This window comes from Trachypithecus francoisi, unplaced genomic scaffold (assembly GCF_009764315.1).
Source record: "Trachypithecus francoisi isolate TF-2019V2 unplaced genomic scaffold, Tfra_2.0 Lachesis_group2, whole genome shotgun sequence".
NCBI classification, from domain to species: domain Eukaryota; kingdom Metazoa; phylum Chordata; class Mammalia; order Primates; family Cercopithecidae; genus Trachypithecus; species Trachypithecus francoisi.
Window position 1 is genome coordinate 72,007,967 of NW_022681465.1, and position 26,217 is coordinate 72,034,183.

The 26,217-nt window shown below is 38.1% G+C and overlaps 1 protein-coding gene across 3 annotated transcripts in view; it reads left to right on the forward strand.

Annotated features, from left to right (window-relative positions):
- WDR70 (WD repeat domain 70) overlaps positions 1–26,217 on the forward strand; it is a 386,140-nt gene that overhangs the window by 357,131 nt on the left and 2,792 nt on the right. For all 3 annotated transcript variants that reach the window (XM_033179392.1, XM_033179394.1, XM_033179393.1), the window contains one exon: positions 1,598–1,760. In XM_033179392.1, the coding sequence (XP_033035283.1) occupies positions 1,598–1,760 (163 nt within the window). The remainder of the gene's footprint in view (positions 1–1,597; positions 1,761–26,217) is intronic.

The following is a 26,217-nucleotide window of genomic DNA, read 5'->3' on the forward strand; positions in this document are numbered from 1 at the left end:
ACTGGGGCCCTTTCTGCTTGGTCTCCAATTTGAGTTTTCCTAGCTGGCCTCAGTGGAACTTGGGGGCTCAGTGGAACTTGGAACCCAGTGTTAAAACCACTGCTCTTAGTATTGGCTTAATGTACAACACTGGGCACTTTTACCAGAATCCAGGCTGGATTAGGTTTCACATAAGGCGGAAAGTGGCCATCATTTAGACTTGTGTTGATATCACTAGAAGATGGATAAAAGTCTTTAGCGTTTTTAAGAAGTAGGTACCAGAAGAAAGCCAAGCAGCACTGGCTAATAGTACAGCACATACCTTCATTAGAATTTCATTTTCTGTTATCATCTATGTAGTTTCTATTTGGTCTGCTCCTTCAGCATAGAAAACATTTTGCATATCTATTGTAATTTTTTTTTCATTTTTTTTCTAACACCATCCTAACTGAAGTTTCCAAATAATATTCTTTCTTGGATTATTGTGAACCCTTCTAACTAGGCACCTTAGTCTCAAGGCACTCCCTCTCTCCCACCTCACTTCTATTTGTCTTATACACAGCTTTAATCCCTAACTCCGTTAGCTTTTCATGTTGCTACAGCCTCCAAACCTTCACAACCTTCCCACTGTCCAATTGTCTTTCCAGAGATTCAAGGTTCTATACTGTCCAAATCAAATCTACCCCTGTAGCATTACACCTTACTTCTTTCCTGCTCTGATCTTCTGAGATTACTGTTGGTTCAGTCCTGTCCCCAAATACCCACTGAAGCAGTGTATTTTTGTACTTAACCCATTCTGCTTGTTGAAAATAACCTTGTTTACCTCCTGAACTTTCACAAATTGGATCCATCTCTTTCATAAAGACCTGTTCAACCACCTGAGCCTGAAGTGCTATCTTCCTCTAAGTGCCATAATAGTTACTGGCCATACAGATTATCTCACAGTTAATTATTTCCTGCCTTATTTAGTTTCTTCTTATCTTGTTTTATGAAATGAGTCTTTTAGTGTTATTTGGCTTTTCATATGTTTATCTTCCTAAAAAGTCCTACATCTTTCTGAGTACCAGTCACTATACTAGCTGCTAGAGATCCAGTGGGGAACAAATCCCTGCCCTTAAAGAGGTTCCTGTTTCTTAGGGAGATTATAGTACAGCACAGCAACATGAATCAGTATGTTCAGCTTATTTGTTTTCTCTTGTAATACTCAGCAAAGTACCTGTAAGGTATTTGGAAGATGCCAAGCCCTAAGATACGTTTATTTAAATAGCATCTAATGAATATTGGTTATTTTTATTAATTGAATTCTAAATGTTGATGCCAGAGGAACTTTTTTAAGCACATAGATGGCACATTGTCTGTAATTTTTTCTATATTGGTACCATTCTGTAAGTTTAAGCAACTGAAACATAACAAAAAAAATCTCTTCCTATTTAAAATATGGGGAAGTTCAGGTTTGGTGATCTCTTATTTTGGTTCTGATTGTCATAAATCTAAGCTGAAAGGATGATACTCAAGTACTCTTGAGATTTGTGCTCAGATAAGTACAGTGTACACAGATATACCTGTGTATCCTCATGCTCATTCAGTTTCTAATTTGATTTTTTTTCTTTTGCAACAGGTCGTGGTGGCCGAGTTGGAACCCACGGGGGCACTCTCTCTTCCTATATTGTGAAGAACATTGCTTTGGACAAGACCGATGACAGTAATCCTCGGGAAGCCATTTTGCGTCATGCCAAAGCAGCAGAAGACAACCCATATTGGGTTTCTCCAGCGTATTCCAAGTGAGAATATAGCTTTTTTAAATAGGAAAATTGTTATGTTTAATGAATTGGGGAGAACATAACAATGTTGTTTTTGAGTTCTAACTTGTCTATTTCTTATTTCATACTTTGATATGAAAAATAGGCCAGATACTCGTGGTCCTTAAACCTAGGCATTTGTTTGTATCATAAAACTCTAAAATCGTGAATTTTAAAACTAGGCCCTGTTCCATCAAAGTTGTAGCATGGTGTAAACCATTATGTGAAGCCCATCCTGCCTATGATTAAAACAACAAACAAATCACTGCTTATGTGCATTATGTTAGTTGAGGAGGGTTAAAAGCAAATGAAGCAGTTTGTAGGTCTGATATTATGAACTCACTTTTATTTATAGAGCTGCGTATGTAAGTAACACTGCAGAGTAGATCCTGCCTGCTCGTATTCCCTCAGATCGCTTAGCATGGATGAATAGGTAGCGGTTCTTAAAGCCACCAAACCAACTACATTTACATTAAAGATAGGTACTATTATAGAATTTTCCGTTTTTATTTTTACTTATTTATTTAGAGTCAGGATCTTGCTCTGTTGCCCATGCTGGAGTACAGTGGCATGATCATAGCTCACTGTAACCTCAAACTCCTGAGCTCAAAGGATTCTCCTTCCTCACCCTCCTGGGTAGCTAGCGTGACAAGCATGCACCGCCACACCCAACTAATGTTTCAATTTTCTGTAGAGACAGGGTCTCACTATGTTGCCCAGGCTGGTCTTGAACTTCTGGTCTCAAGTAGTCCTCCAACCTCAGACTCCCAAAGTGCTGGGATTATGGGCATGAGCCTCTGCACCTGACCAGAATTTTCAGCTTCTAAATTTTTAAACTTTTTGATTTAATTTTAGATTTTTAGGAAAGTTGCAGAAATAGTACAGAGAGTACATACATACTGTTCACCCAGCTTCCTCCTAATTTAACACTTTACATAATCTTAGTACAATTAATTATCAAAACTATAAAACTAACATTAGTATAATACTATTAACTGGGCCAGGCGCGTTAGCTCATGCTTGTAATCCTGGCACTTTGGGAGGCTGAGGCAGACAGGTCACTTGAGGTCAGGAGTTCAAGACCAGCCTGGCAGCCCATCTCTACTAAAATACAAAAATTAGCCAGGCATGGTGGCGTGTGCCTGTAATCACAGCTACTCAGGAGGCTGAGGCAGGAGAATTGCTTGAACCCAGGAAGCAGAGGTTTCAGTGAGCCAGGATCATACCACTGCATTCTAGCTTGGGTGACAGAGTGAGACCCTGCCTCAAAACAAACAAACAAAAAACTATTAACTAAACTATAGACCTCAGTTAGTTTTTGCCAGTTTTTCACTCATGTTCTTTCTCTGTTCCAGGATTCCACATCGCACTTAGTCTCCTCCTATCATAACAGTTACCTTTCCTATCTTTCATGATTTTGATGCTTTAATGAATACTGGTCAGTTATTGTGTAGACTTTCCCTCAGTTGGGGTTTGCTTGATATTTTCTTATATTTGGAATGAGACCATGCATGTTTGGCAAAAATAACACAAGAGAGATGTTGTGTCCTTCTCAGTGGATGTCTTATTACTGGTGATGCTAACTTTGGCCACTTGCTGAAGGTTGTTATCTGCCAAGTTTCGCCACTGTAAAGTTGCTTTCATTCTATTTCTATTTCATTCTATTTTCAGTTGATCACTTCTTGGAAGTGATATTTTAAGACTATGCAAATCCTGTTTCTCCTCAATTTTGCTGTCTAATTTTATCATCCGTGAATGAATTTGCCTATAACAGTTTTTACTATGGTGTTTGCTTAATGGTGGTTTTCTGTTTCCCTCTCTCCTTCTGTGTTTATTAATTGGAATTCTACCTAGAGGAACAGTTGTTCCTTCTTCCACATGTATTTATTTTTCAAGTATTTTTAAAATATTGGTATGGTCTCTTACTTTATTCTGTGAGTTAAAATCCAATACTGTCATTTAGTTTGTTGCTCAAATTGTTCCAGCTTTGGTCAATAGAAGCTCCTTCAGAATGGCTCCTGTCATCTTTCTCAAGCCCCTATATATTTTTTTAGTACTTCCTTACTTTCTGGCACCACAAGATATTACAGATCTATCTTTGGTTTTCTTACCCACATTCTAGAATCGACCACTTCTCCAAAGAGCCGTGGCTCCTTTTGTTGGAGAACGGTGGTTAGAAACCAAGGGCTGTGTGCTGGATGTGCTCCTTGCTACTAGAGTGCCATTGCTTCTAGGTCCCCTCTGGTGACAAAGCTAGGAAATACGTGTATGCATACTAAGCTACCCATCTACACACATCTATGTTTCTGAATGTATCAATCTGTAGTTATATTTTTTAAAACCATGAGTTTGAATTGATGTTTCTGATTTCAGTCCTGTATCACAGGTTCCCTAACTTTTCCCCTTTCTGTATTTGTAACTTCTTTCTCCATTAATGAGAAACCCAGCTCTGATTTGTTTAGTTCTGGCATATACATTAACTAGTTTTAGAATTGCTAACCTATATCCCTGTAAGAATCACTTTTCCTATCTACATGGCATGGTTTGTTTACAGTTCTTCTCATCTTTAGCCTTAAAGTATATTTTCTTCACCACCCCAGTGATTGTGGCTATGTTAGTCATTTGAAATGCAGTTAGGTTCATTTATTAGTGTTTATATCGCTTTTTTGGGTTTCCTTCACATTCTGTTTATTTTTTTGGAGTGTGTGAAATATTACTATGCTTCTAGGAGTCAGAACTTTAAAAGAGATTTACTTGGAGAAATGTCTCTTCCCCTTCATTCCTGCTCCCCTTTTCCTGTTCCCAGTCCTCCTTTTTTCAGTCCCTTTCCTATCCACCCTTGTAGCTAAATAATCTCTTTAGTTCCTGGTGTATCTTTCGTGTATTTCTTGAGCAGATATGTAAGTATCTTCTTACATCCTCATATTTCCTACATGAAGGATAGCATAATGTAAATCATCTTTTTTTCTTTTTTTGGTCTAAGTTCCATTTGAAAATCTTTGGTGAAGTGTAGTTACAACATATGAACACGTGTAGAGTAAAATGTCACCATTTTCAATGTATAAATACTACCCACAACCAACTTTTATCACAAAATTATTGCTAATCTGTGATTATCCACAAAGTAGTTGGTTATCTAAATGTTTCTTCATTAACATTTTAGTATGAAATTTAACTTTAAATGAACTTTGAGAATACTATTTATAAATATGTCAGCAACTTTTTTTGTTACGCCATTTTTGAAATTTGAACTGATCAGTTTAGTATTTTAGCTTCTTTTCATCCCCCATCTTTATTGAGGTATGATTGACTTAAAAATTTTTATATATTTTGATGTATGACTTGATATAAATTAAGTCATGTTAATTTGCTTTTGTTGGCTTTGCTTCTTTTTCACATAGAAGTATGCCTTAGAAAACACTCTACATCAGTCCATTGATTTTCATAGTTGCATCGTACTCCATTGTATGAATTTATCATAGTTAATTCAACCATTCTTCTATGTATGGATATTTAGGTTGTTTCAGTAGTTTGTAAGTACTAAAAATGCTATAGTGAGTAGACTTACAGACATGTATTTTTGTATTGTTGGAGGTATGTTCAAGTTTTTTTCTTGATGTCTTTATGTATTCCTAAAGTGTTCTCTTTAATTGTGAGAAAACTGGATGCTGATTACTTTTTAAAACATTAACATGCTGGAAAAAGTCTTTTATTAACCGACTCCACCTTTATACTGCTCCCAGTCCCCTATCTACTCATTATTAGGAGCTACTTTGCTTCAAATAAAAACACATCATCTTAGCATGCATTCCTTAGAAGCAGGTCCTGAGATAAAGATTTATATAAAGATGAATTATTAGGATATGTTCCCAGAGAACATCAGTAGGGAGTAGAGATGTGTCATGAAGACGTCAAGTGTGCCAAGTCTTAGGGAGGGTCGCTTTGCCTTAATCCTGCAGGGTAACCCTGGAGACTGTGGTCAGAGTTGTCCTGGTCAGGGACATGGCAGCTGGAGTATTTATACCCCCTTATTTGTTGGTCATTGGTGATGGTTGGAGATGGGGTTGGGAAAGACACTTCAGGCACTGTCAGCTCTCCAGCGTTTTAGAGGTAGGTGCTCCTGCTGCGAGTGAAAGCACATTGCTCAGTAATGCTAAAAGGATTTGAGGCAGTCGAGGGGAAGCACCATGTCCTCTGCTATATGTACTATAGCAGAACAGACTATGTAATGTCAATGGCGGTTGTTCACGATTTATATTAATGAACAATACAGATGGAACATCTCTGATGCTAAAAGGATTTGAGGCAGTCGAGGGGAAGCACTGTGTCCTCTGCTATATGTACTGTAGCAGAACAGACTATGTAATGTCAATGGTGGTTGTTCACAATTTATATTAATAAACAATACAGATGGAACATCTCTGAAGAGTGAATTGGATAATATCACAACAACTAAGAGGTCATATCAAGGCTGGCCAGCGAAATAGCATGCTTTAGCCTTCATTTGAGTAGTATTTATGTGTGTATAAACTAATCCATGTCAACAGTCAACACATCATCGGCAGTCAGATAAATTTATAGATTATGTCTGTGTTGACACTTCTGTTTTTAATGAGGTATTTTCCATTATTAGGGATTGTTTTTATACTTCAGAAACCTTGTTTAGAAACATACTAAAGATTTGTTAAGAAAACAGTCATAGTTCAAATTTTGTTAAACATGGTGTACATTATTTCAATGGCTAACTTCTCCAAATATGTGTGTCTATGTTTACACACAAATCATTGAGATGTCTTGAAAAATATTGATATAAATACTGTTTGCTGATTATTCGTTGATATTAGTAATGTATAATATAGCAATATTAGCAATGCATAATTAGAAGGTGTCAAAGACCTAACTTACCACTGGACAAAATGAAACATCCAGAAGATAACTTTTAAAACCTGCTGGATAACAAGTCATTACTGGAATCCAGACCAGGAACCTGGCCTTAGAATTTTCAGGGTATTGTTCTGACATCTAATAATGAGTTATTTTGATAAAGGAGTAACTTCAATTTAGTATGTGGTTTTCATGTCTGAAATCTAAAGTAGTACATACACATGGTAAAAACAAACAAACAAAAAATCCAGTGGTACTAAAGGTACACAATGGAAATTTGAAAGCCTGTCTTTCACTTAATCCCCAGTTCCTTCATTCTACTACTTGGAGATACCAACTGCTGCAAGTTATTATATATCCTCCCAGAGAGAGAGATACGTGTAGATACATTGTTTGTTTAAAAATGCAGGTATATAGCATGTTTTACAAACTGATTTGTGGTTTTGTTTTTTACTTAGTATACGTTGCAAGATCGGGCCAGCTCCATCCAGACATATTTAGCTCATTTTTTTTACTTTATGTAACTATTGAATTGTATGGCTATATTATACTTTTATAAAAACTGTACCCTCTTACTAAAAATACAAAAAATTAGCCGGGCGTGGTGGCGGGCGCCTGTAGTCCCAGCTACTCGGAGGCTGAGGTGGGAGAATGGCATGAACCCGGGAGGCGGAGCTTGCAGTGAGCCGAGATCGCGCCACTGCACTCCAGCCTGGGTGACACAGCCAGACTCCGTCTCAAAAAAAAAAAAAAAAAAACTGTACCCTCTTGAATGACAAGTTACATTGTTTTCAGCCTTTTTCTTTCATAAACGATACTGAAATTAGTATCTTTGGACATACATATTTGCCCACAAGTGCAAAACTTGTAGAAATTTTTATCTTTGCCAAACTGATAGGTGAAAATGTATAATTTGTGGTGGTTTTCACCAGCCTTTTTATAATTTTTTAGCATCTTTTCTCGAGGGGCTGTAGAAAGGGGGCTCATTTGCCTATTATGTCTTTTTCTTACTGATTTGTGTTATTTATATTAAGGAGGTTAACCTTTGTATCTCATGTATGGCAAGTATTTTTCCGAGTTAGTCGTTTTTTATTTTACTTTGTTTATGGTGTTTTTCTCATGTAAAAAAATTTATTTTAGTGTGGTGAGATTTAGAAATGGGGTGGGGGGGTGCACTTTTGGGGTTTTATTTAGGAAGGCATCTCCCATCCAAGATTAGTCTTGAAATTCTCTCAGATTCCCACTTAATACTTTTATGGATTTTTTTTTTAGAGTTAAATCTTCAATTCACCTGGAATTATTTTAGTGAAATGAGTGAAGTCATTGTATTCATTGCCGCAAATTTGGTGTCTTAAAAAATAGAGATTGATTCTGTCACAGTTCTAGAGGCCAGAAGTCAGAAATCAATGTTGGCAGGATTGTACTTTCTACAGAGACTCCAGGGGAAAATTCATTCTATGCCTCTTCTAGCTTCTAGAGGATTGCCTGATGCCTTGGTTCATAGCCACATCCCTTTAGTGTTGCCTAGTCTTCACATTGCCTTCTCCTTTGTGTTGGTCTTCTCCTTTACTCTCTTGTAAGGATGCTTACATAGTATTTAGAGCCAACCGAAGATAATCCAGGATTATCTCCTCATCTCAAGATACTGACCCTTTTTCCAAATGAGAGAACATTCACTGGTTCCAAGGATTGAAAGTGGGTATCTTTAAGGGGACCATTTTTAAACCTACCATAGTAGAGTTCTAATTTACTTATTTCAAGTTGGTTTAACCACTTGCTGTGGCACTTTTTATTGTACATTTTAATTTTCCTCATTAAATTGAAATGATACCTTTATTATACCTAATGTACTTATGAATTTTAATCAATTTCTGAGTTCTCTGTTCTGTGCTGTCAGTTGGTCTGGCTCTGCAAATATCAGTACCAAACAGTCTTCATTATTAGTAGGGCTGCCTGTTCTCATTATCCTTATGAGAATGTGTCTATCTTTGCAGTTCTCCATGACTTTGTTAAGTTATCTAGTAACCTCCCCCTCAAAAATTAATGATGCAGACTTGAGTTATATGTATATATTAATTTAGACAGAATTTATAATACTGGTTCTTTCAAACCGAGAACAGAGTTGTCTTTCTAGTCACATTACTATATCCCTCAGTAGTACTTTTTTCTTCATATAGACCTGTCACATTTCCTTTAAAGTTTATTTCTACTTATCTTTTTGTGCTGTTGTAAAGACAGTCTTTTTTTGTTTGTTTGTTTGTTTGTTTTTTGTTTGTTTGTTTTTTTTTTTTGAGACGGAGTCTCGCTCTGTCGCCCAGGCTGGAGTACAGTGGCCGGATCTCAGCTCACTGCAAGGTCCGCCTCCCGGGTTTACGCCATTCTCCTGCCTCAGCCTCCCGAGTAGCTGGGACTACAGGCGCCCGCCACCTCGCCCGGCTAGTTTTTTTGTATTTTTTAGTAGAGACGGGGTTTCACCGTGTTAGCCAGGATGGTCTCAATCTCCTGACCTCGTGATCTGCCCGTCTCGGCCTCCCGAGAGTCTTTTCTTACACTAAATTTATAACTTATTTGTATATGGAAATACCGTGCAGCTACCTATATGTGTGTTATATATATTAGTTCTATATCAAGCTGTTTATTATATTTTCTTATGTATGTTTTAAATAATTTTTTATTCACTTAGCTTGGGGTGTACAGGTATAAAATTATATGCAAGTAGTAAGTTTACCTCCTTCTTTCCAATTTTTATACCTACTATTTCTTTTTATCTAATTGCATTGACTACTTCCAGAACAATTTCAAAAAACATCAGTGATAGTGCACATCCTTTTTTCACTTTGAACTTTAACAGGAATGATTCTATTACATTAAACCTTACAAAATTTTCCTTTTTGTAGGTGAAAAAAATCAAATATCAGCAGTTATATTATTCAGTCTAATGGTATTTCCACATAAAACGTGATAATGTTTGAAAACACAAGATGTTAAGAAAGAATCCAATTCTTTATTTATTAATGCAACAGATTTACTGAACACCAACTATGTGTTAGATACTGTTCTAAGTTGTAGGATACAGCCATTTTATGGAGCTTATGTGCTAATAGAGACAGACATTAAATAAATATATAAATATTAGATGGTAATAGTGTAAAAGGGGGACATAGATAAAAGAGGGATAAAAGGGGGTCATAGAGTGATCGGGGAGAAAAGACGCTATTTTAGATACAGTGGTCAGGGCAGAACCTCTACGAAAGTTACCTTTGACCTGAGTGAAATGAGGGAGTGAGCCATGCAGATACCTAGGGGAAGAGCATCGCATGCAGCGAACACAAGAGGCCTTTACTGAATTCCTTCGTCTCTATGGAAGTGATCATAGAATTTTTCTACTTCGATCTATGAATGGGATGAATTATATTACTAGATTTCCTAACACTGAGCCATCCTGGCATCTTTGATATGACCATCATGTGATTGTAGTTTATTCTTTCTAAGGTGTTAGACTGGCTTCCTAAAAATTTTGTTTATTTTTCTTTTCTATATGTACCTTCAAACTGTTTTGAATACATTTGAACTTATCTATTTTATAAAGATTTGATAGAATTCACCTGTAAAATACGAACACTTTTGTGGAGTGGAGGGTGAGTAGTAATTCCTTAATTTTTCTCTCTTTTCCATCCCCTCCTGGCAAATAGTCTATTCAGAGTTTTCTGACTCTTCTGAGGCTGCTTGGTAATTAATATTTTCTTGGACAATGATTCATTCAGATTTTCAACTTACTTTAAATAGGAATTAATTGAAGCTGAAAGTGTTTTTGTTCACTTTCAAAATATCTAAAGATATTTTTCTGCATTAGAGGTGATTCCGTTATGTTTACAAATGAATTTGTGCTAGCATAATAGCAGCTCTGCATGGTAGGTAGATCATGTCATATCCTCACTTTACTTGTGAGGAGGCTGCAGCTTAGAGATCTGCAATTAACAATGACTGAAACTAGCTAGACATTAGTTCTCTTGATGCCTAACCTAATGAGCTTTCCAGAGGACTGCACTGTCATCCTAATACACACCTTTCTGCTGCTGCATTTTGCTATCATCTCTTTGCTTCCACCCAATTTTGTCACCTTGCATTTGTTGCATACTAAGTTCATGGCACTGTCTGTCTGTGGCATATAATTGGTTAGCTAGGATTTCAGTGCTATTTCTCCTGTATTCACCTGCTGGAGTATACTGTTTACTGCCAAGTAGCAAAGTATTTGAAAGGAAGCTAATATTTAAAAGGATCTTTTCGTAAAGGTCATTGTAATTGATAATGTGTGTCTGGTTGTTTTTTTTCTTCACTGCAGTTGACATCTGTCAGTGATGAAATGAAGATTTATTTACTGTATCTTGCTTTATCACAGAAAAGCACAATTAGACATTCCACAAATGTGCCTGCCTACACATGATGTATACTCACCTATATCCACTGGTGATGATAACAAAGCGTCTTTGAAGAGTTTACTTTTATTGATTATTTAAGTTTCATTCCTGGCCCTAGCAATGTAATAGCCATGAAAATTTTCAAACACAGCAGGATCACAGAGGACTCTTGTTCAGCTACACATAGGCAGATTCAGTTTTAGTTTCTTGTTAGAAGATGCTGGAAGAAGAGGAAAGGAGCTGGCTAGGAAATGGGCAGGATGTAGATCCAGAATGCTATTAGCTTACACATAAGACAGGGATAGATGTGTGTGGGAGCCTGGACCCTGGCCACCAGCCTGACAGAATGACAGCTCTGTCAGCCACGTCACTTTTCTTGCTAGATAGGCTGCCATTTTTGCTGGTTCAGTCAATTTAATTTCCAGTGTGCATATCTTGTCTGATATTGGATATGTGAATATGTGTGTGTATGTATGTGTGAAAATATCATTCGCACCTATAAAGGATCCATTTAAAGTCATGTTGAGTTGTAGGCAATATTTAAAGAAGCCACTCTGTGAGCAAGTGAAGGTTTATTTGTTATTTGTGTCAGGAAGAATCATAAATGCACAGAGAGAAAATATATTTTTTCCAGAGTTATATTTAGGTGACTAATTGTCACTCTCCATTGTAGTCCTGTGTGGAAGCCAGTGTTTCTGAAAGTGGTTTTGTGAACTGCCTGCATCGGAGTGATGTACGTAGTTTTTTGTTTTGTTTTTTGCAGGGCGGGAGTTGTTTAAAAATGCAGATTTCTGGACTCCATCCTAAACCAACTCAAGAGGGCTTTGTGGGATTGGGGGTGGGAATCTGCATATTAAGAGGAACCCTGGGTGATTGTTTTGCACACTAATGTTTGGTAGTAGTACAAGAGTAATTATGAAAAGCAACAAATAATTCTGTAATAGTACAAAAGTAATTATGAAAAACAAGCAACAAATTATTCTCCCTTAAGAAAATTCAAATTTACTGACTAGATTATCTCAATTATAGAAATTCATAGTGAAGAAATATTATTTGCATAACAAAATTATTTTCTTTAAAAAATAGCAAGCTGCTATGTTGTGTTTAACATATAAATTAATTTAGCAAATATATTCTAATACAGCTTTTGGGAAATACATCTATTATATGAAGTGAGGAACACCTGATATCCAAAGTAAGATATGTAATAATAATGATACTTTTATTTTACTTATACTCTGTCAGGCTTGTTTTAAAACTTTATATGTATTATTAATTTAATCCTCACAGCAGCCCTATGAGGCAAGTGTTATTATTGTCCCCATTTTACAGATAAGGAGACTGAGACTTATAATTTGACCAAAGCCACAGAGGTAGCAGGTGGCAAAATTGGGATTTGAATGCAAGCATTCTGGCTTCAGAATCAAGCCTATAACTGTAACTAAGTACAGTGTACTGCTTTTCATCATAAAGCAACTGGTAGTAGTTACTAGAAAACTTGAGTAATAGTGAAGCTAAAAGATTACGGTGTGATATGGTGTAACAGAGGCAACACTGGACTAAGAATCAGAAGTCCTGAGATTTAGCTCCAGCTCCGTCACCCCTGGTGAGTTACCTTCACTGAGGCTGTTTTCCTGATCCATGAAGTTGGGCAAGGCTACACCAATGCGCAGCTTTTGTGCATGTTTTTTAATAGAAATTGTGGCACACAGTTATATATCTTATAAATGGGAACTTAGAGAGTGCTTTGGTGATACCTGCGCTGTCTTAAGCCTGCGTGTTCTTCAAAGATTTTATCTTTGTAACTTGTTTATCCATTTGGTGATAAGGTAGCTAATGGCAATTTTGTAGAATTCTGTTTCTCTTTTCCTCTTTCTTTCTTTTTTTCCTATTTTCAGTTTCCATAGGTCTCATGTGTATTCTTTTTTCCATCTTCACACAGTCTTTGAACTCTCACACATAGCATAATGAGTCAGTATACCCTATTTATGAGCCTGAGATGTGTTTATTTTCTAAAATATTATATGTTCATTTCATGAAGAAAATAGCAAATTATCTAGAAACATCTTGTTGCCTCTTATGTGTGCCTAATATTTAAAAAACAACAACAACAACAAAAACAACTTCGATTAGCTCTTCACCAAAAAAAAGGAACCATTTCAAGTGGAATTTTTTGGTCAAGGCTTTTATTTAATCTTAATAATTCTGCAATTGTGATGATTGGGTCAGAGTTCATCTGGGCCGTATTCATTCTAACAGGGTTAACAAGTGTGTCAGATTGAAAGTCATGGCTATAATTGACTTTGGCTTTGAGGTTTTCCTTCATAATAAACAATGGGCCCTGAGCCAAAAAAGCTTGTGGTTTATACTCATGTACTGATGACTAAGTAACGCGAGTGATTTCGCCTCATATTGCTGTATTACCCTGGAGCTCACTTTATGCTTTTTGAATGAATCATATCAGAGGAACATCCGTAATTAAAAAGAATTTGACCTGTGGACTTTCCACTGCAGCTGAAAACATTTTGACAACTTCATTCTGGCCTGAGTGCTAGAGCAGGGCCATGTAGAAGACATAGGTCAAAGCTTAGTCAGAAGAGAAAGGACAGTCCTGTTAATACTTTGAATCTCTCACACAAACAATGTACCCCAAAAATACCCTTTTGGAAGATTGCACAGGGATTCTATTCATTACTGGCTGCTCTACACAAAATTCCTCTGGATGGAAGCACTGAAGGTGGGACTCAGCTTCTGTTGAGTTTCTGTTATTTTTCTGCAGCATACAGTTGCTGGAAAAGACTCACTTTGTAAAAATAATCTTGACAATCAGTTTTTCAAAAAGTATCAAGGGGAAAATTAATCAGCACAAAGTATCAGCTATCCAGAATTTATAGATTTGAGAAAGACATTGCTTAAGCTTTTCTGTTTGCTTTATGAAATCATATTAACTATTAGCAAATGCAGAGTTACTGAAGCTAAAGCAAAATAAAACAAAAAACCTTTTAGCCTTCCCTTGATTGCTTATTTAATGATTGGCAGCAATGACCATGCTGATGTCTAATCTGCTCTCCTTTTCTTGGTAACTCTAGTAAACAAGTTGACATTTATAATCAAATGGAAAATGTTTACTCTTCCCCAAATGAGTTACTCAAACTGGAAAATGCAAGGTTCACATCAGCCCTCTGTAAGTTTAGGTTTTTAAATTTATCATCAGAAACATGGGTAAGTGTGGGCCATAAACCACTATATGCAATAGTCTGGGTAAAGCTGACTTCGTTAAGGTAGATACTTCACTGGTTCTCCAGTGAGGCTTGCTAGATCCCCATTAACCTGTTGCACACCCACAGCGATTATATATTTGACTGAATGGAATGTTCCCCTTACCTACTTTTCCTTCGAGTCAATCCCTTCATAGGCTTTTGTTTTGGGCAAGGGAGATAATCTGCCATGAGGCAGTAAGCTTGAGTTGATAATTTCTTGTCTCTTGAGAAATGAGGTATAAAATTCTGAAGGAATTGTTAGACAGAAGACAAAGAATGGGTAGGTGACAGAATTGCTTTCTGGAAGTGGTGGAATATATTTCTTGCAATTTGTTTGTGTATTTCTTATGTTGCTGTCATGTCTTTAGTGTCTATTTGATTTGTTGTGTTCCACTCTTCCTTGTGGAAGCACCCAACAGAATATTTCTTTATATATATATATATATACTTTAAGTTCTGGGATACATGTGCAGAATGTGCAGGTTTGTTACATAGGTATACACGTGCCATGGTGGTTTGCTGTACCCATCAACCCATCATCTACAGTAGGTATTTCTCCTAATGCTATACCTCCCCCAGGCCCCCATACCCCAACTGGCCCCTGTGTGTGATGTTCCCTTCCCTGTGTCCATGTGTTCTCATTCCAACAGAATATTTCTTAACTTCAATGTACAAATTGCATTTCTTCAAGCATCCCAGAAAGGAATCCATTTTTGTGGCCAGTGACAATGTAAAATAGAGGGTTTGTTGGTTGTTATTGTTTTTATTTGTTTCCTGTTAGCTTTAAAAGCAGGAATTTGTGGACTAGCTTTTAAGTGTTTTCAAATCCATTAACATTTTATCTCTTTGTATCTGTCATTTTACTTTTGCTTGATGTTGTCGATTTATTTTTATAGTAGTTTTCTGCGCCAAGGGCAAATTAGGCCATCCCCCAGGGAAGAAATCTCCTGGTTGTAGTCCTAACATTGCTAGAGGTTGCCTAATCATCTGTTCCTCATTGTTTTGATAAGGTGGTGACTAAAGAAATCCATTTAAAATGTCCTAGATAGTTCTGAATTGAATTTTTAAAATATTTCTCATATGTGGATTTCTAAACTTTTTCAAAAGAATAACTGCTGGAAATAAATTCAAAGATAAAAATTGCTAAAAAGAATAGCTAGAATGTTTAAAGCTATGATTCTTTCACTGTGCTCCCACAAAACACTGGTGTTCCTTAGGCTTGGTAGAGATGTTCAGTGTGTTAAAGTTGAATAATCTTTTCTTGAAGAACCTAGTCTTTATTCAGCAAACAACACACAGCTCTTATTAAAGGTTCTGAACTATGCTGTAAGAATGTTGGTTTTGAGGGCACAATGGATTGGAATGAGAGAAAATTCCTTCCATGGGCCATACTTTGCTTCACTTCCCCGTGCCTAACTCCCCAAAATCAAAGACCACTCCTTTAAGGATGGGCCTGAGAGTGCAACCCCAAATTTTATTCCTACTATTCAGTAGCATCATACAGGACCAACTTTTCCAGACATGAGAAATATTTTCCCCAGTTGGAAGAAGCTCCTCATGTGTAAAAGTTTGTTAAAAAGACAGATTCTTACTCCACAGCCTTGTTTTAAAGCCCTGTTTTCCTCCCTTCTTTGCCAAGCTAGGGGAGGGATGGTGCTCTCAAAAGGAACTGCTCACTGTGGTCCACCAACCAGTGCTAATGAGGTAATATAGAATTCAGAGTAACACTTTGGACATTTTATAGCAATTTGGTATATCTGTTGAATCTATTAAAAACCTAGATTTGTATTTTGTAGTCTTTAAATTTTATGTTTCTAGAAATATAATATTTGTCTGCAGGGTCCTGGAAATTAGAAAACAAAGACTGGCCCTCCACCACAGATGGTTTGAGAAGCAGTACCCTAGGCACTGCTCTAGGTTGGAGGCTAACGCCCTCTCCAAGGCACCTCCTTTTTGTCCCAGGAAGGGGATTTGTTCTTCCTTACTCCCAAGCCCAAGAATCTAGTTCTTTTTTTTTTTTTTTAATTTAAAAAAGTCTAATTTTGGTAGAATAAACATGAGATAAAACTTACCATCTTAACCATGTCTAAGTATATATAGTTCATGAGTGTTAAGTACATTCACATTGTTGTGCAAACTCTCCAGAACTCTTCATCTTGCCAAACTAAAACTCTATATCCATGAAACCAGCTGTCTCCAACCTTTTTGGCACCAGGGACTAGTTTCGTGGAAGACAATTTTTCCATGGAATGGGAAGTGGTAGGATATGGTTTTGGGATGAAATTGTCCCACCTCAGATCATCAGGCATTAGCTTCGCATAAGGAGCACGCCACCTAGAACCCTCACATGTGCAGTTCACAATAGGGTTCATGCTCCTTTGAGAATCTAATGCCATCACTGATCTTACAGAAGGTGGCGCTCAGGTGGTAATGCTCACTCACCCACTGCTCAGTTCATGCTGGGCGGCCTGGTTCCTAACAGGACATGGACCAATGGTAGTCTGAGGGTTGGGGACCCCTGCATTAAACAACTCTCCATTTCACCCTACACCCAGTTTCTGGTAACCACCATTCTACTTTTTAACTCTGGATTTGACTACTCTAGGTACCTCATATAAGTGGAATCAAACAGTTTTTGTCTTTTTGTGACTGGCCAATTTCACTTAGCATACTGTCTTCAGGGCTCATCTGTATTACAGCATGTTATCAGAATTTCCTTCCTTTTTCAGGATGAATAATATTCCATTTATGTATATACCATATCTTGCTTATCTATCAATGTATAGTTGAGTTGCTTCTACTCTTTGGCTGTTGTGAATAATGCTGCCATGAGCATAACTGTGCAAATGTCTCCGTAAGATTATGTTTTCAGTTTTGGAGGATATATACCTGGATCACATGGCAATTCTATTTTTAATTTTTTGAGGAACCACCACACTGTTTCCCGTAGTGTCTGTGCCATTTTACATTACTATCTATAGCATGCAAGGGTTCCAGTTTCTCTGCATCCTGGCCAATACTTGTTGTTATCTGTTTTGTTTTTTTTCTCAACAGTAGCCATTCTTGTGGTGAGGTGGTATCTCATTGTGGTTGAGGTCTGCAGTTCCCTAATCATTAATGATATTGAGCATCTTTTCATACACTTTTTGGCTATTTGTATATCTTTGGAGAAATGCCTATTCAAGTTCTTTGCCCATTTTTACAATGTTTTTTATGTTTTTGTTGTTGGAGTTCTTTATATATTCTGAATATTAATCCTTTGTCAAGTTATATGATTTGCAAATATTTTCTCCCATTCTGCCTTTCCACTCTGTCAGTTGTGTCCTTTGAAGCACAGAAGTTTTTAATTTTGATGTGTTCCAGTTTATACACTTGCCAACACCAGGTGTTGATGGGAGCTGAGTTCTTACACTCAATTATTCCCCTACCTGACCAACAGAATGAAGAAACAGGTGGTAAACAAGCATTGGGAAAATTGCCAGGAAAATGTAGCATTTATTGCCTTGGTTTTGGCAATCTGGGGAAAGGGGACCATTACAGCTTTCAAGTTAGATGTCATGACTTGAAATATCACATGAAATATTACGGGCAGGGCCAAGATGGCCAACTAGAAGCAGTGGTGTTCAGAGGCTCCCATCGAAAAAAAAACCGTAACAAGCATGTGAATCCTTCACCAGCAACCAAGGTATCCAGGTTCTCTCATCAAAATTGACTAGAAGGCTGGTGTGTCCCACAGAAGGAAGGGCAATGTGGTGCGATGACCCACCTGAGAGCCACACAGGGAAGGGGAGCTCTCTCCCCTCAGCTAAGGGAGGCGGTGAGTGAGCATGCTATCCAGCTGGGGAAACTGCTTTTCCCATGGAACTGTGCAACCCACAGATCAGAAGATCCTACTTGCAGACCCAGGCCACCGGGGCCTAGCATCCCAACCCCAGAATGTGCAGATGTGCAGATTCTTATAACCTCTCAACTGGAATCTGCTTAAGCCTACCGAACTCCCAGGGGAAGGGGTGAGCAGCACTTGCTGTGGCTGCCTGCTGTCTATTGGCTCCTTGGGGGAGGGGCAGCAGCTAGCACTGGGACTAGCAACTGCCTAACACTCTAAGCTCTCTGGGTAGGGGAAGGGCAGGACCCATTTCTATAACTCCAGGCTGCACTTTTCCCCTGCTGGAGTCAGGAAGGCTAGACGGCTTGGTCCCAAGACTTGTCCCCACAGCCCAACACACTGGCTGTGGCAGTCTGTGGCCAGAGTGCCTCTTGAGGTCTAACCCTGACCCATTCTTCCTCAATGGGCATGGCTTCCCTGCAGGATCTCCAATAACTCCCTCAGGGACAGAATTGGGATCTCCCTGAGCCTGAGCCCCTAGTGGGAGGGGTGGCCTTAGTCTCTGCAGACCAGCAAACTTAGCCTCTTCCCCTGGTAGTTCTGAGGAATCCAGGTAGCCCAGATGAGTGGGTTTCCCTCCAGCGAAACACACCCTCTCCACCAAGGGACAAAGTGCTTCGTTAAATGGGTCCTGCTCCCCATGCCACCCAACTGGGTGAGACCCTCCAACAGAGATCGTTAGACACACTATACAAGAGCAATCCTACTGGCATCAGGTTGGTGCCCCTCGAGGTTAGAGGTCCTAGAAGAAGAGCAGGCACCCACCTTGGCTGCCCTCCAGCCCCCTTGAGTGACATCTCCAGGCACGGGAGCGAATCAGATGAATGGGGCCTGAAGTGAACCCCCAGCAAACTGCAGCAGCCCTAGAGAAGAGGGCCGTGATTATTGAAAGAAAAACAAGCAGAAGGTGACAACAACAGCATCAACAACAATAAAAAGGCCCCAAAAAACCCCATCCAAGGATCAGTAGCCTCAAAGACCGAAACTAGACAAACTCATGAAAATGAGAAAGAATCAACAAAAAAATGCTGAAAATTCAAAAGGCCAGAGTGCCTCTTCTCCTCCAAATGATTGTGTCATCTCTCCATCAAGGGCGCAGAACTGGATGGGGGATCAGATGGACAAACTGACAGAGGTAGGCTTCAGAAAATGGGTAATAAAAAACTATGATGAGCTAAAGGAGCATGCCCTTACCTAATGCAAAGAAGCTAAGAAGCTTGATAAAAGGTTGGAGGGGGAATTGCTAACTAGAATAGCCAGTTTAGAGAGGAACATAAACGACCTGATGGAGCTGAAAAACACAACACAGGAACTTTGTGAAGCATACACAAGTATCAACAGCCAAATCGACCAAGCGAAAGAAAGGAAATCAGAGTTTGAAGACCACCTTACCGAAATAAGGCATGCAGACAAAAATAGAGAAAGAAGAATGAAAAGAAATGAACAAAGCCTCCAAGAAATACGGGACTTCATAAAAAAAAAAAGAAAAAAGAACCTACAATTGATTGGAGTACCAGAAGGAGATGGGGAGAATGGAAACAAGCTGGAAAACACACTTCAGGATATTATCCAGGAGAACTTCCCCAACCTAGCAAGACAGGCCAATGTGCAAATTCAGGAAATACAGAGAACACCACTAAGATATTCCATGAGAAGATCAACCCTAAGACACTTAATCACTAGATTTTCCAAGGTCGAACTGTTAAGGGCAGCCAGAGAGAAAGGCCAAGTCACCTACAAAGGGAAGCCCATCAGACCAACAGCAGACCTCTCAGCAGAAACTCTACAAGCCAGAAGAGATTGCAGGCCAATATCCAACATTCTTGAAGGAAAGAATTTTCAACCCAGAACTTCATATCCAGACAAACTAAGCTTCATTAAGTGAAGGAGAAATAAAATTCTTTCCAGACAAGCAAATGCTGAGGGATTTTGTTACCATGAAGCCTGCACTGCAAGAGCTCTTGAAAGAAGCACTAAATATGGAAAGGAAAAACGAATACTAGCCACTGCAAAAACACACCAAAATATAAAAACCACTGACACTACAAAGAAACTGCATCTAGTGTGCAGAGTAACCAAATAGTACCATGATGACAGGATTGAATTCACACATAACATTACTAAGCTTAAATGTAAATGGGCTAAATGTCCCAATTAAAAGATAGACACAGACTGGCAAATTGGATAAGGAGTCAAGACCCATTGGTGTGCTGTATTCAGGAGACCCATCTCATGTGCAGAGACACACACAGGCTCAAAATAAAGGGATGGAGGAAAATCTACCAAGCAAATGAAAAGCAAAAAAAGCAGGGGTTGCAGTCCTAGTCTCTGACAAAACAGACTTTAAACCAACAAAGATCAAAGACAAAGAAGGGCATTGATAATAGTAAAGGGAACAATTCAACAAGAAGAACTAACTATACTGAATATATATGTACCCAATACAGGAGCACCCAGATTCATAAAACAAGTTCTTAGGGACCTATGAAGAGACTTAGACTCCCACACATTAATAGTGGGAGACTTTAACACCCCACTTTCAGTATTAGAGAGATCAATGAGACAGAAAATTAACAAGGAAATTCAGGACTTGAACTCAGCTCTCGATCAAATGGACCTAGTAGACATCTACAGAACTCTCTACCCCAAATCAGCAGAATATACATTCTTCCCAGTTCCACATGGCACTTACTCTAAAATTGACCACATAATTGGAAGTAAAGCACTTCTCAGCAAATGCAAAAAAACTGAAATAATAACAGCCTCTCAGACCTCAGTGCAGTCAAATTAGAGCTCAGAATTAAGAAATTCACTCAAAACCACAAATTTCATGGAAATTGAACAACCTGCTCCTTAATGACTCCTGGGTAGAGCATGAAATTGAGGCAGAAATAAAGAAGTTCTTTGAAACCAATAAGAACAAAGAGACAATGTTCCAGAATCTCTGGAACACAGCTAAAGCAATATTAAGAGGGACATTTACAGCACTAAATGCCCACATTAGAAAGCTAGAAAGATCTCAAATCGACACCCTAACATCACAATTAAAAGACCTAGAGCGGCAAGAGCAAACTAATCCAAAAGCTAGCAGAAGACAAGAAATAACTAAGAGAAGAATTGAAGGAGATAGAGACATGAAAAACCCTCCAAAAAATCAACAAATTCCAGAGCTGGTTTTTTGAAAACATTAACAAAATAGATAGACTGCTAGCTAGACTAATAAGAGAGAGAAGAATCAAATAGACACAATAAAAAATAATAAAAGGGATATCACCACTGACCCCACAGAAATATAGACTATCATCAGATAATACTATGAACAACTCTAAGCAAATAAACTAGAAAATCTAGAAGAAATAGACAAATTCTTGGACATATATACCCTCCCAAGACTAACCCAGGAAAAAGTCAAATCCCTGAATAGACCAATAACAAGTTCTGAAATTGAGGCAGTAATTAATAGCCTGTCAACTAGAAAAAGCCCACAACCAGATGATTCACAGCCAAATCCTGCCAGAAGTACAAAGAGAAACTGGTACCATTCCTTCTGAAACTATTCCAAACAGTTGAAAAGGAGGGATTCCTCCCTAACTCATTTTGTGAAACCAGCATCATCCTGATACCAAAACCAAGAAGAGACACACACACAAAAAAGAACTCTTCAGGCCAATGTCCCTGATGAACATTGATGCAAAAATCCTCAATAAAATACTGCCAAACCGAACCCAGCAGCACATCAAAAAAACGTATCCACCATCATCAAGTCAGCTTCATCCCTGGGGTGCAAAGCTGGTTCAACATACATCAATCAGTAAACATTATCCATCACGTAAACAGATCCAAAGACAAAAACCAAAAACATACTTACAAGAAAAAAAAACAACCCCATCAAAAAGTGGGCAAAAGATATCAACAGACACTTCTCAAAAGAAGACATTTACATGGCCAACAAACGTGAAAAACATCATTGATCAACATCACTGATCATCAGAGAAATGCAAATAAAACCATGAGATACCATCTCATGCCAGTCAGAATGACGATTATTAAAAAATCAAGAAGAATAAATGCCAGGAGGCTGTGGAGAAATAAGAACACTTTGATTATCTCAATAGATGCAGAAAAGGCCTTAGATAAAATTCAACACCCCTTCATTTTAAAAATTGTCAATAAACTAGATGTTGATGGAACATATCTCAAAATAATAAGAGCTATTTATGACAAACCCACAGTCAATATTACAGTGAATGGGCAAAAGCTGAAAGCATTACCTTTGAAAACTGATACAAGACAAGGATGCCCTCTCTCACCACTCCTATTCAACATAGTACTGGAAGTTCTGGCCAGGGCAATCAGGCAAGAGAAAAGTATTTAGACAGGAAAAGAGGAAATAAGTTGTCTCTGTTTGCAGATGACACGATTTTATATTTAGAAAACCTCATCATTTCAACCCAAAAACTTCTTGAACTGATAAGCAACTTCAGCAAAGTCTCAGAATACAAAGTCATTGTGCAAAAATCACAAGCATTCCTTTACACCAACAGTAGACAAGCAGAGAGCCAAATCGTGAATAAACTCCCATTCACAGTCGCTACAAAGAGAATAAAATACCTAGGAATACAGCTAACAAGGGATGTGAAGAACTTCTTCAAGGAGAACTACAAACCACTGCTCAAGGAAATGAGAGGACACAAACAAATCCTTCCTCATGGATAGGAAGAATCAATATTGTGAAAATGGCCATACTGCCCAAATTAATTTATAGAGTCAATGCTATTCCAATCCAACTACCATTGACATTCTTCACAGAATTAGAAAAAACTATTTTAAATTTCTTTTTTTTTTTTTTTACGTTTTTTTTTTTTATTATTATACTTTAAGTTCTAGGGTACATGTGCATAACGTGCAGGTTTGTTACATATGTATACTTGTGCCATGTTGGTGTGCTGCACCCATCATCTCGTCAGCACCCATCAATGCATCATTTATATCAGGTATAACTCCCAATGCAATCCTTCCCCCCTCCCCCCTCCCCATGATAGGCCCCGGTGTGTGATGTTCCCCTTCCCAAGTCCAAGTGATCTCATTGTTCAGTTCCCTCGCCATCAGAGAAATGCAAATCAAAACCACAATGAGATACCATCTCACACCAGTTAGAATGTCAATCATTAAAAAGTCAGGAAACAACAGGTGTTGGAGAGGATGTGGAGAAATAGGAACACTTTTACACTGTTGGTGGGATTATAAACTAGTTCAACCATTATGGAAAACAGTATGGCGATTCCTCAAGGATCTAGAACTAGATGTACCATATGACCCAGCCATCCCACTACTGGGTATATACCCAAAGGATTATAAATCATGCTGCTATAAAGACACACGCACACGTATGTTTATTGTGGCACTATTCACAATAGCAAAGACTTGGAATCAACCCAAATGTCCATCTGTGACAGACTGGATTAAGAAAATGTGGCACATATACACCATGGAATACTATGCAGCCATCAAAAAGGATGAGTTTGCATCCTTTGTAGGGACATGGATGCAGCTGGAAACCATCATTCTTAGCAAACTATCACAAGAAGAGAAAACCAAACACCGCATGTTCTCACTCATAGGTGGGAACTGAACAATGAGATCACTTGGACTCGGGAAGGGGAACATCACACACTGGGGCCTATCATGGGGAGGGGGGAGGAGGGAGGGATTGCATTGGGGAGTTATACATGATATAAACGTCATGCACATGTACCCTAGAACTTAAAGTATAATAAAAAATAAAAAAATAAAAAATAAAAAAACAAACAACCCCATCAAAAAGTGGGCAAAGGATATGAACAGACATTTCTCAAAAGAAGACATTCATACAGCCAACAGACACATGAAAACTATTTTAAATTTCATATGGAGTCAAAGAAGAATCCATATAGCCAAGACAATCCTAAGCAAAAAGAACAAAGCTAGAGGCATCATGCTACCTGACTTTAAACGTACTACAAGGTTACAGTAACCAAAACAGCATGGTACTGGTACCAAAACAGACATATAGACCAGTGGAGCAGAACAGAGGCCTAAGAAACATACACATCTACAACCATCTGATCTTCAACAAACCTGAAAAAACAAGCAATGGGGAAACGATCTCCTATTCAGTAAATGGTGTTGGGAAAACTGGCTGGCCATATGCAGAAAGCTGAAACTGGACCCCTTCCTTATACCTTATACAGGAATTAAGACAGATTTGACTTAAATGTAAAATTTCAAACCATAAAAACCCTAGGAGAAAACCCAGGCAATACCATTCCTAGGATATAGGCATGGGCAAAGACTTCATGACAAAAATGCCAAAAGCTATTGCAGCAAAAGCCAAAATTGACAAATGGGATCTAGTTAAACTTAAAGAGCTTCTGCACAGCAAAAGAAACTATAATCAGAGTTAAGAGGCAACCTACAGAATGGGAGAAAATTTTTGCGATCTACCCATCTGACAAAGGTCTAATATCCAGAATTTACAAGGAACTTAAACATATTTACAAGAAAAAAAACCCATAAAAAGTGGGCAAAGGATATGAACAGACACTTCTAAAAAGAAGACATTTATGCGGCCAAAAAACACGAAAAAAAGTCAGAGAAATGCATATCAAAACCGTAATGAGATACCACCTCATGCCAGTGAGAATAGCAATTAAAAAGTCAGGAAACAATAGGTGCTGGCAAGGCTGTGGAGAAATAAGAACACTTTTACACTGTTGGTGGGAATGTAAATTAGTTCAACCATTGAGGTAGACAGCATGGCGATTCCTTAAGGATCTGGAACCAGAAATACCATTTGACCCAGCAATCCCATTACTAGGTATATACCCAAAGGAATATAAATCATCCTACTCCAAAGAGGCATGTACACGTATGTTGATTGCAGCACTGTTTACAGTAGCAAAGACATGGAACTAACCCAAATGCCTATCAGTGATAGACTGGATAAAGAAGTATAGTATTCCATATGGAATACTATGCAGTTATAAAAAGGAATGAGATCTGTTCTTTGCAGGAACATGGATGAAGCTGGAAGCCATCATCCTCAGCAAACTAACACAGGAACAGAAAACCAAACGCCTCATAGTCTCACTCATAAGTGGGAGTTGAACATTGAGAACACATGAACACAGAGAGGAGAACACCACACACCAGGGCCTGTTGGGGGTTGTGGAGTGAGGGAAAGGAACTTAGAGGACAGGTCATACAGCAAACCACCATAGCACATGTATACTGATGTAACAAACCTGCACATTCTGCACATGTATCCCGTTTTTTTGTTTTTTTTTTTCTAGAAGAAAAGAAATATTGTGCATACACATAATGTGGCCATTTTGCTGGCAGCATTATGATTAGTTCAAAAGTAGAAATTAAATGTCATGGAGTTTTGCAAGAAGGAGTATGATGTTCAGCTGTCTTACCTTCTAAACAGCTTAATATTCCCTACATTTTAATTCCTAGTGGGGACCGAGGAAACTGTTGTGATTTAGTGATTGGAAATGACAGTTGAAGTGACCCTGATGCAAACGTTCACTCAATGAATTAATTGAGTTCAATGCTAGGTGAAAAAAAAAATGCAATATCTCCTTTGAAAAACAAATATTTGTCCTTTTTTATTCTTTTTTCATGGCTGCTAGGAAATTCAGTGCTAAGTTTAATGCTCAAATGCCCTTTCATTCCTTGGTTCTTTATTTTCTACCAATTTGTTTTTAGTTTCTTTACAAATCAACTTTATTGAGGTAAAATTTACATACAATAAAATACAAAATGTACCCATTTCAAGTTTTGACAAATGCATACACCTGTGTAATCACCATTTCAGTCAAGATTATAGAACATTTCCATCCCACCAAAACATCCTCTCATGCCTCTTTCTAGCTGTTATGTAGTTTCGTTGATTCTGTGCCCTTTAATGTTAGCCATCAACCTGCTACAGATACTTTTGGAAATAGGTG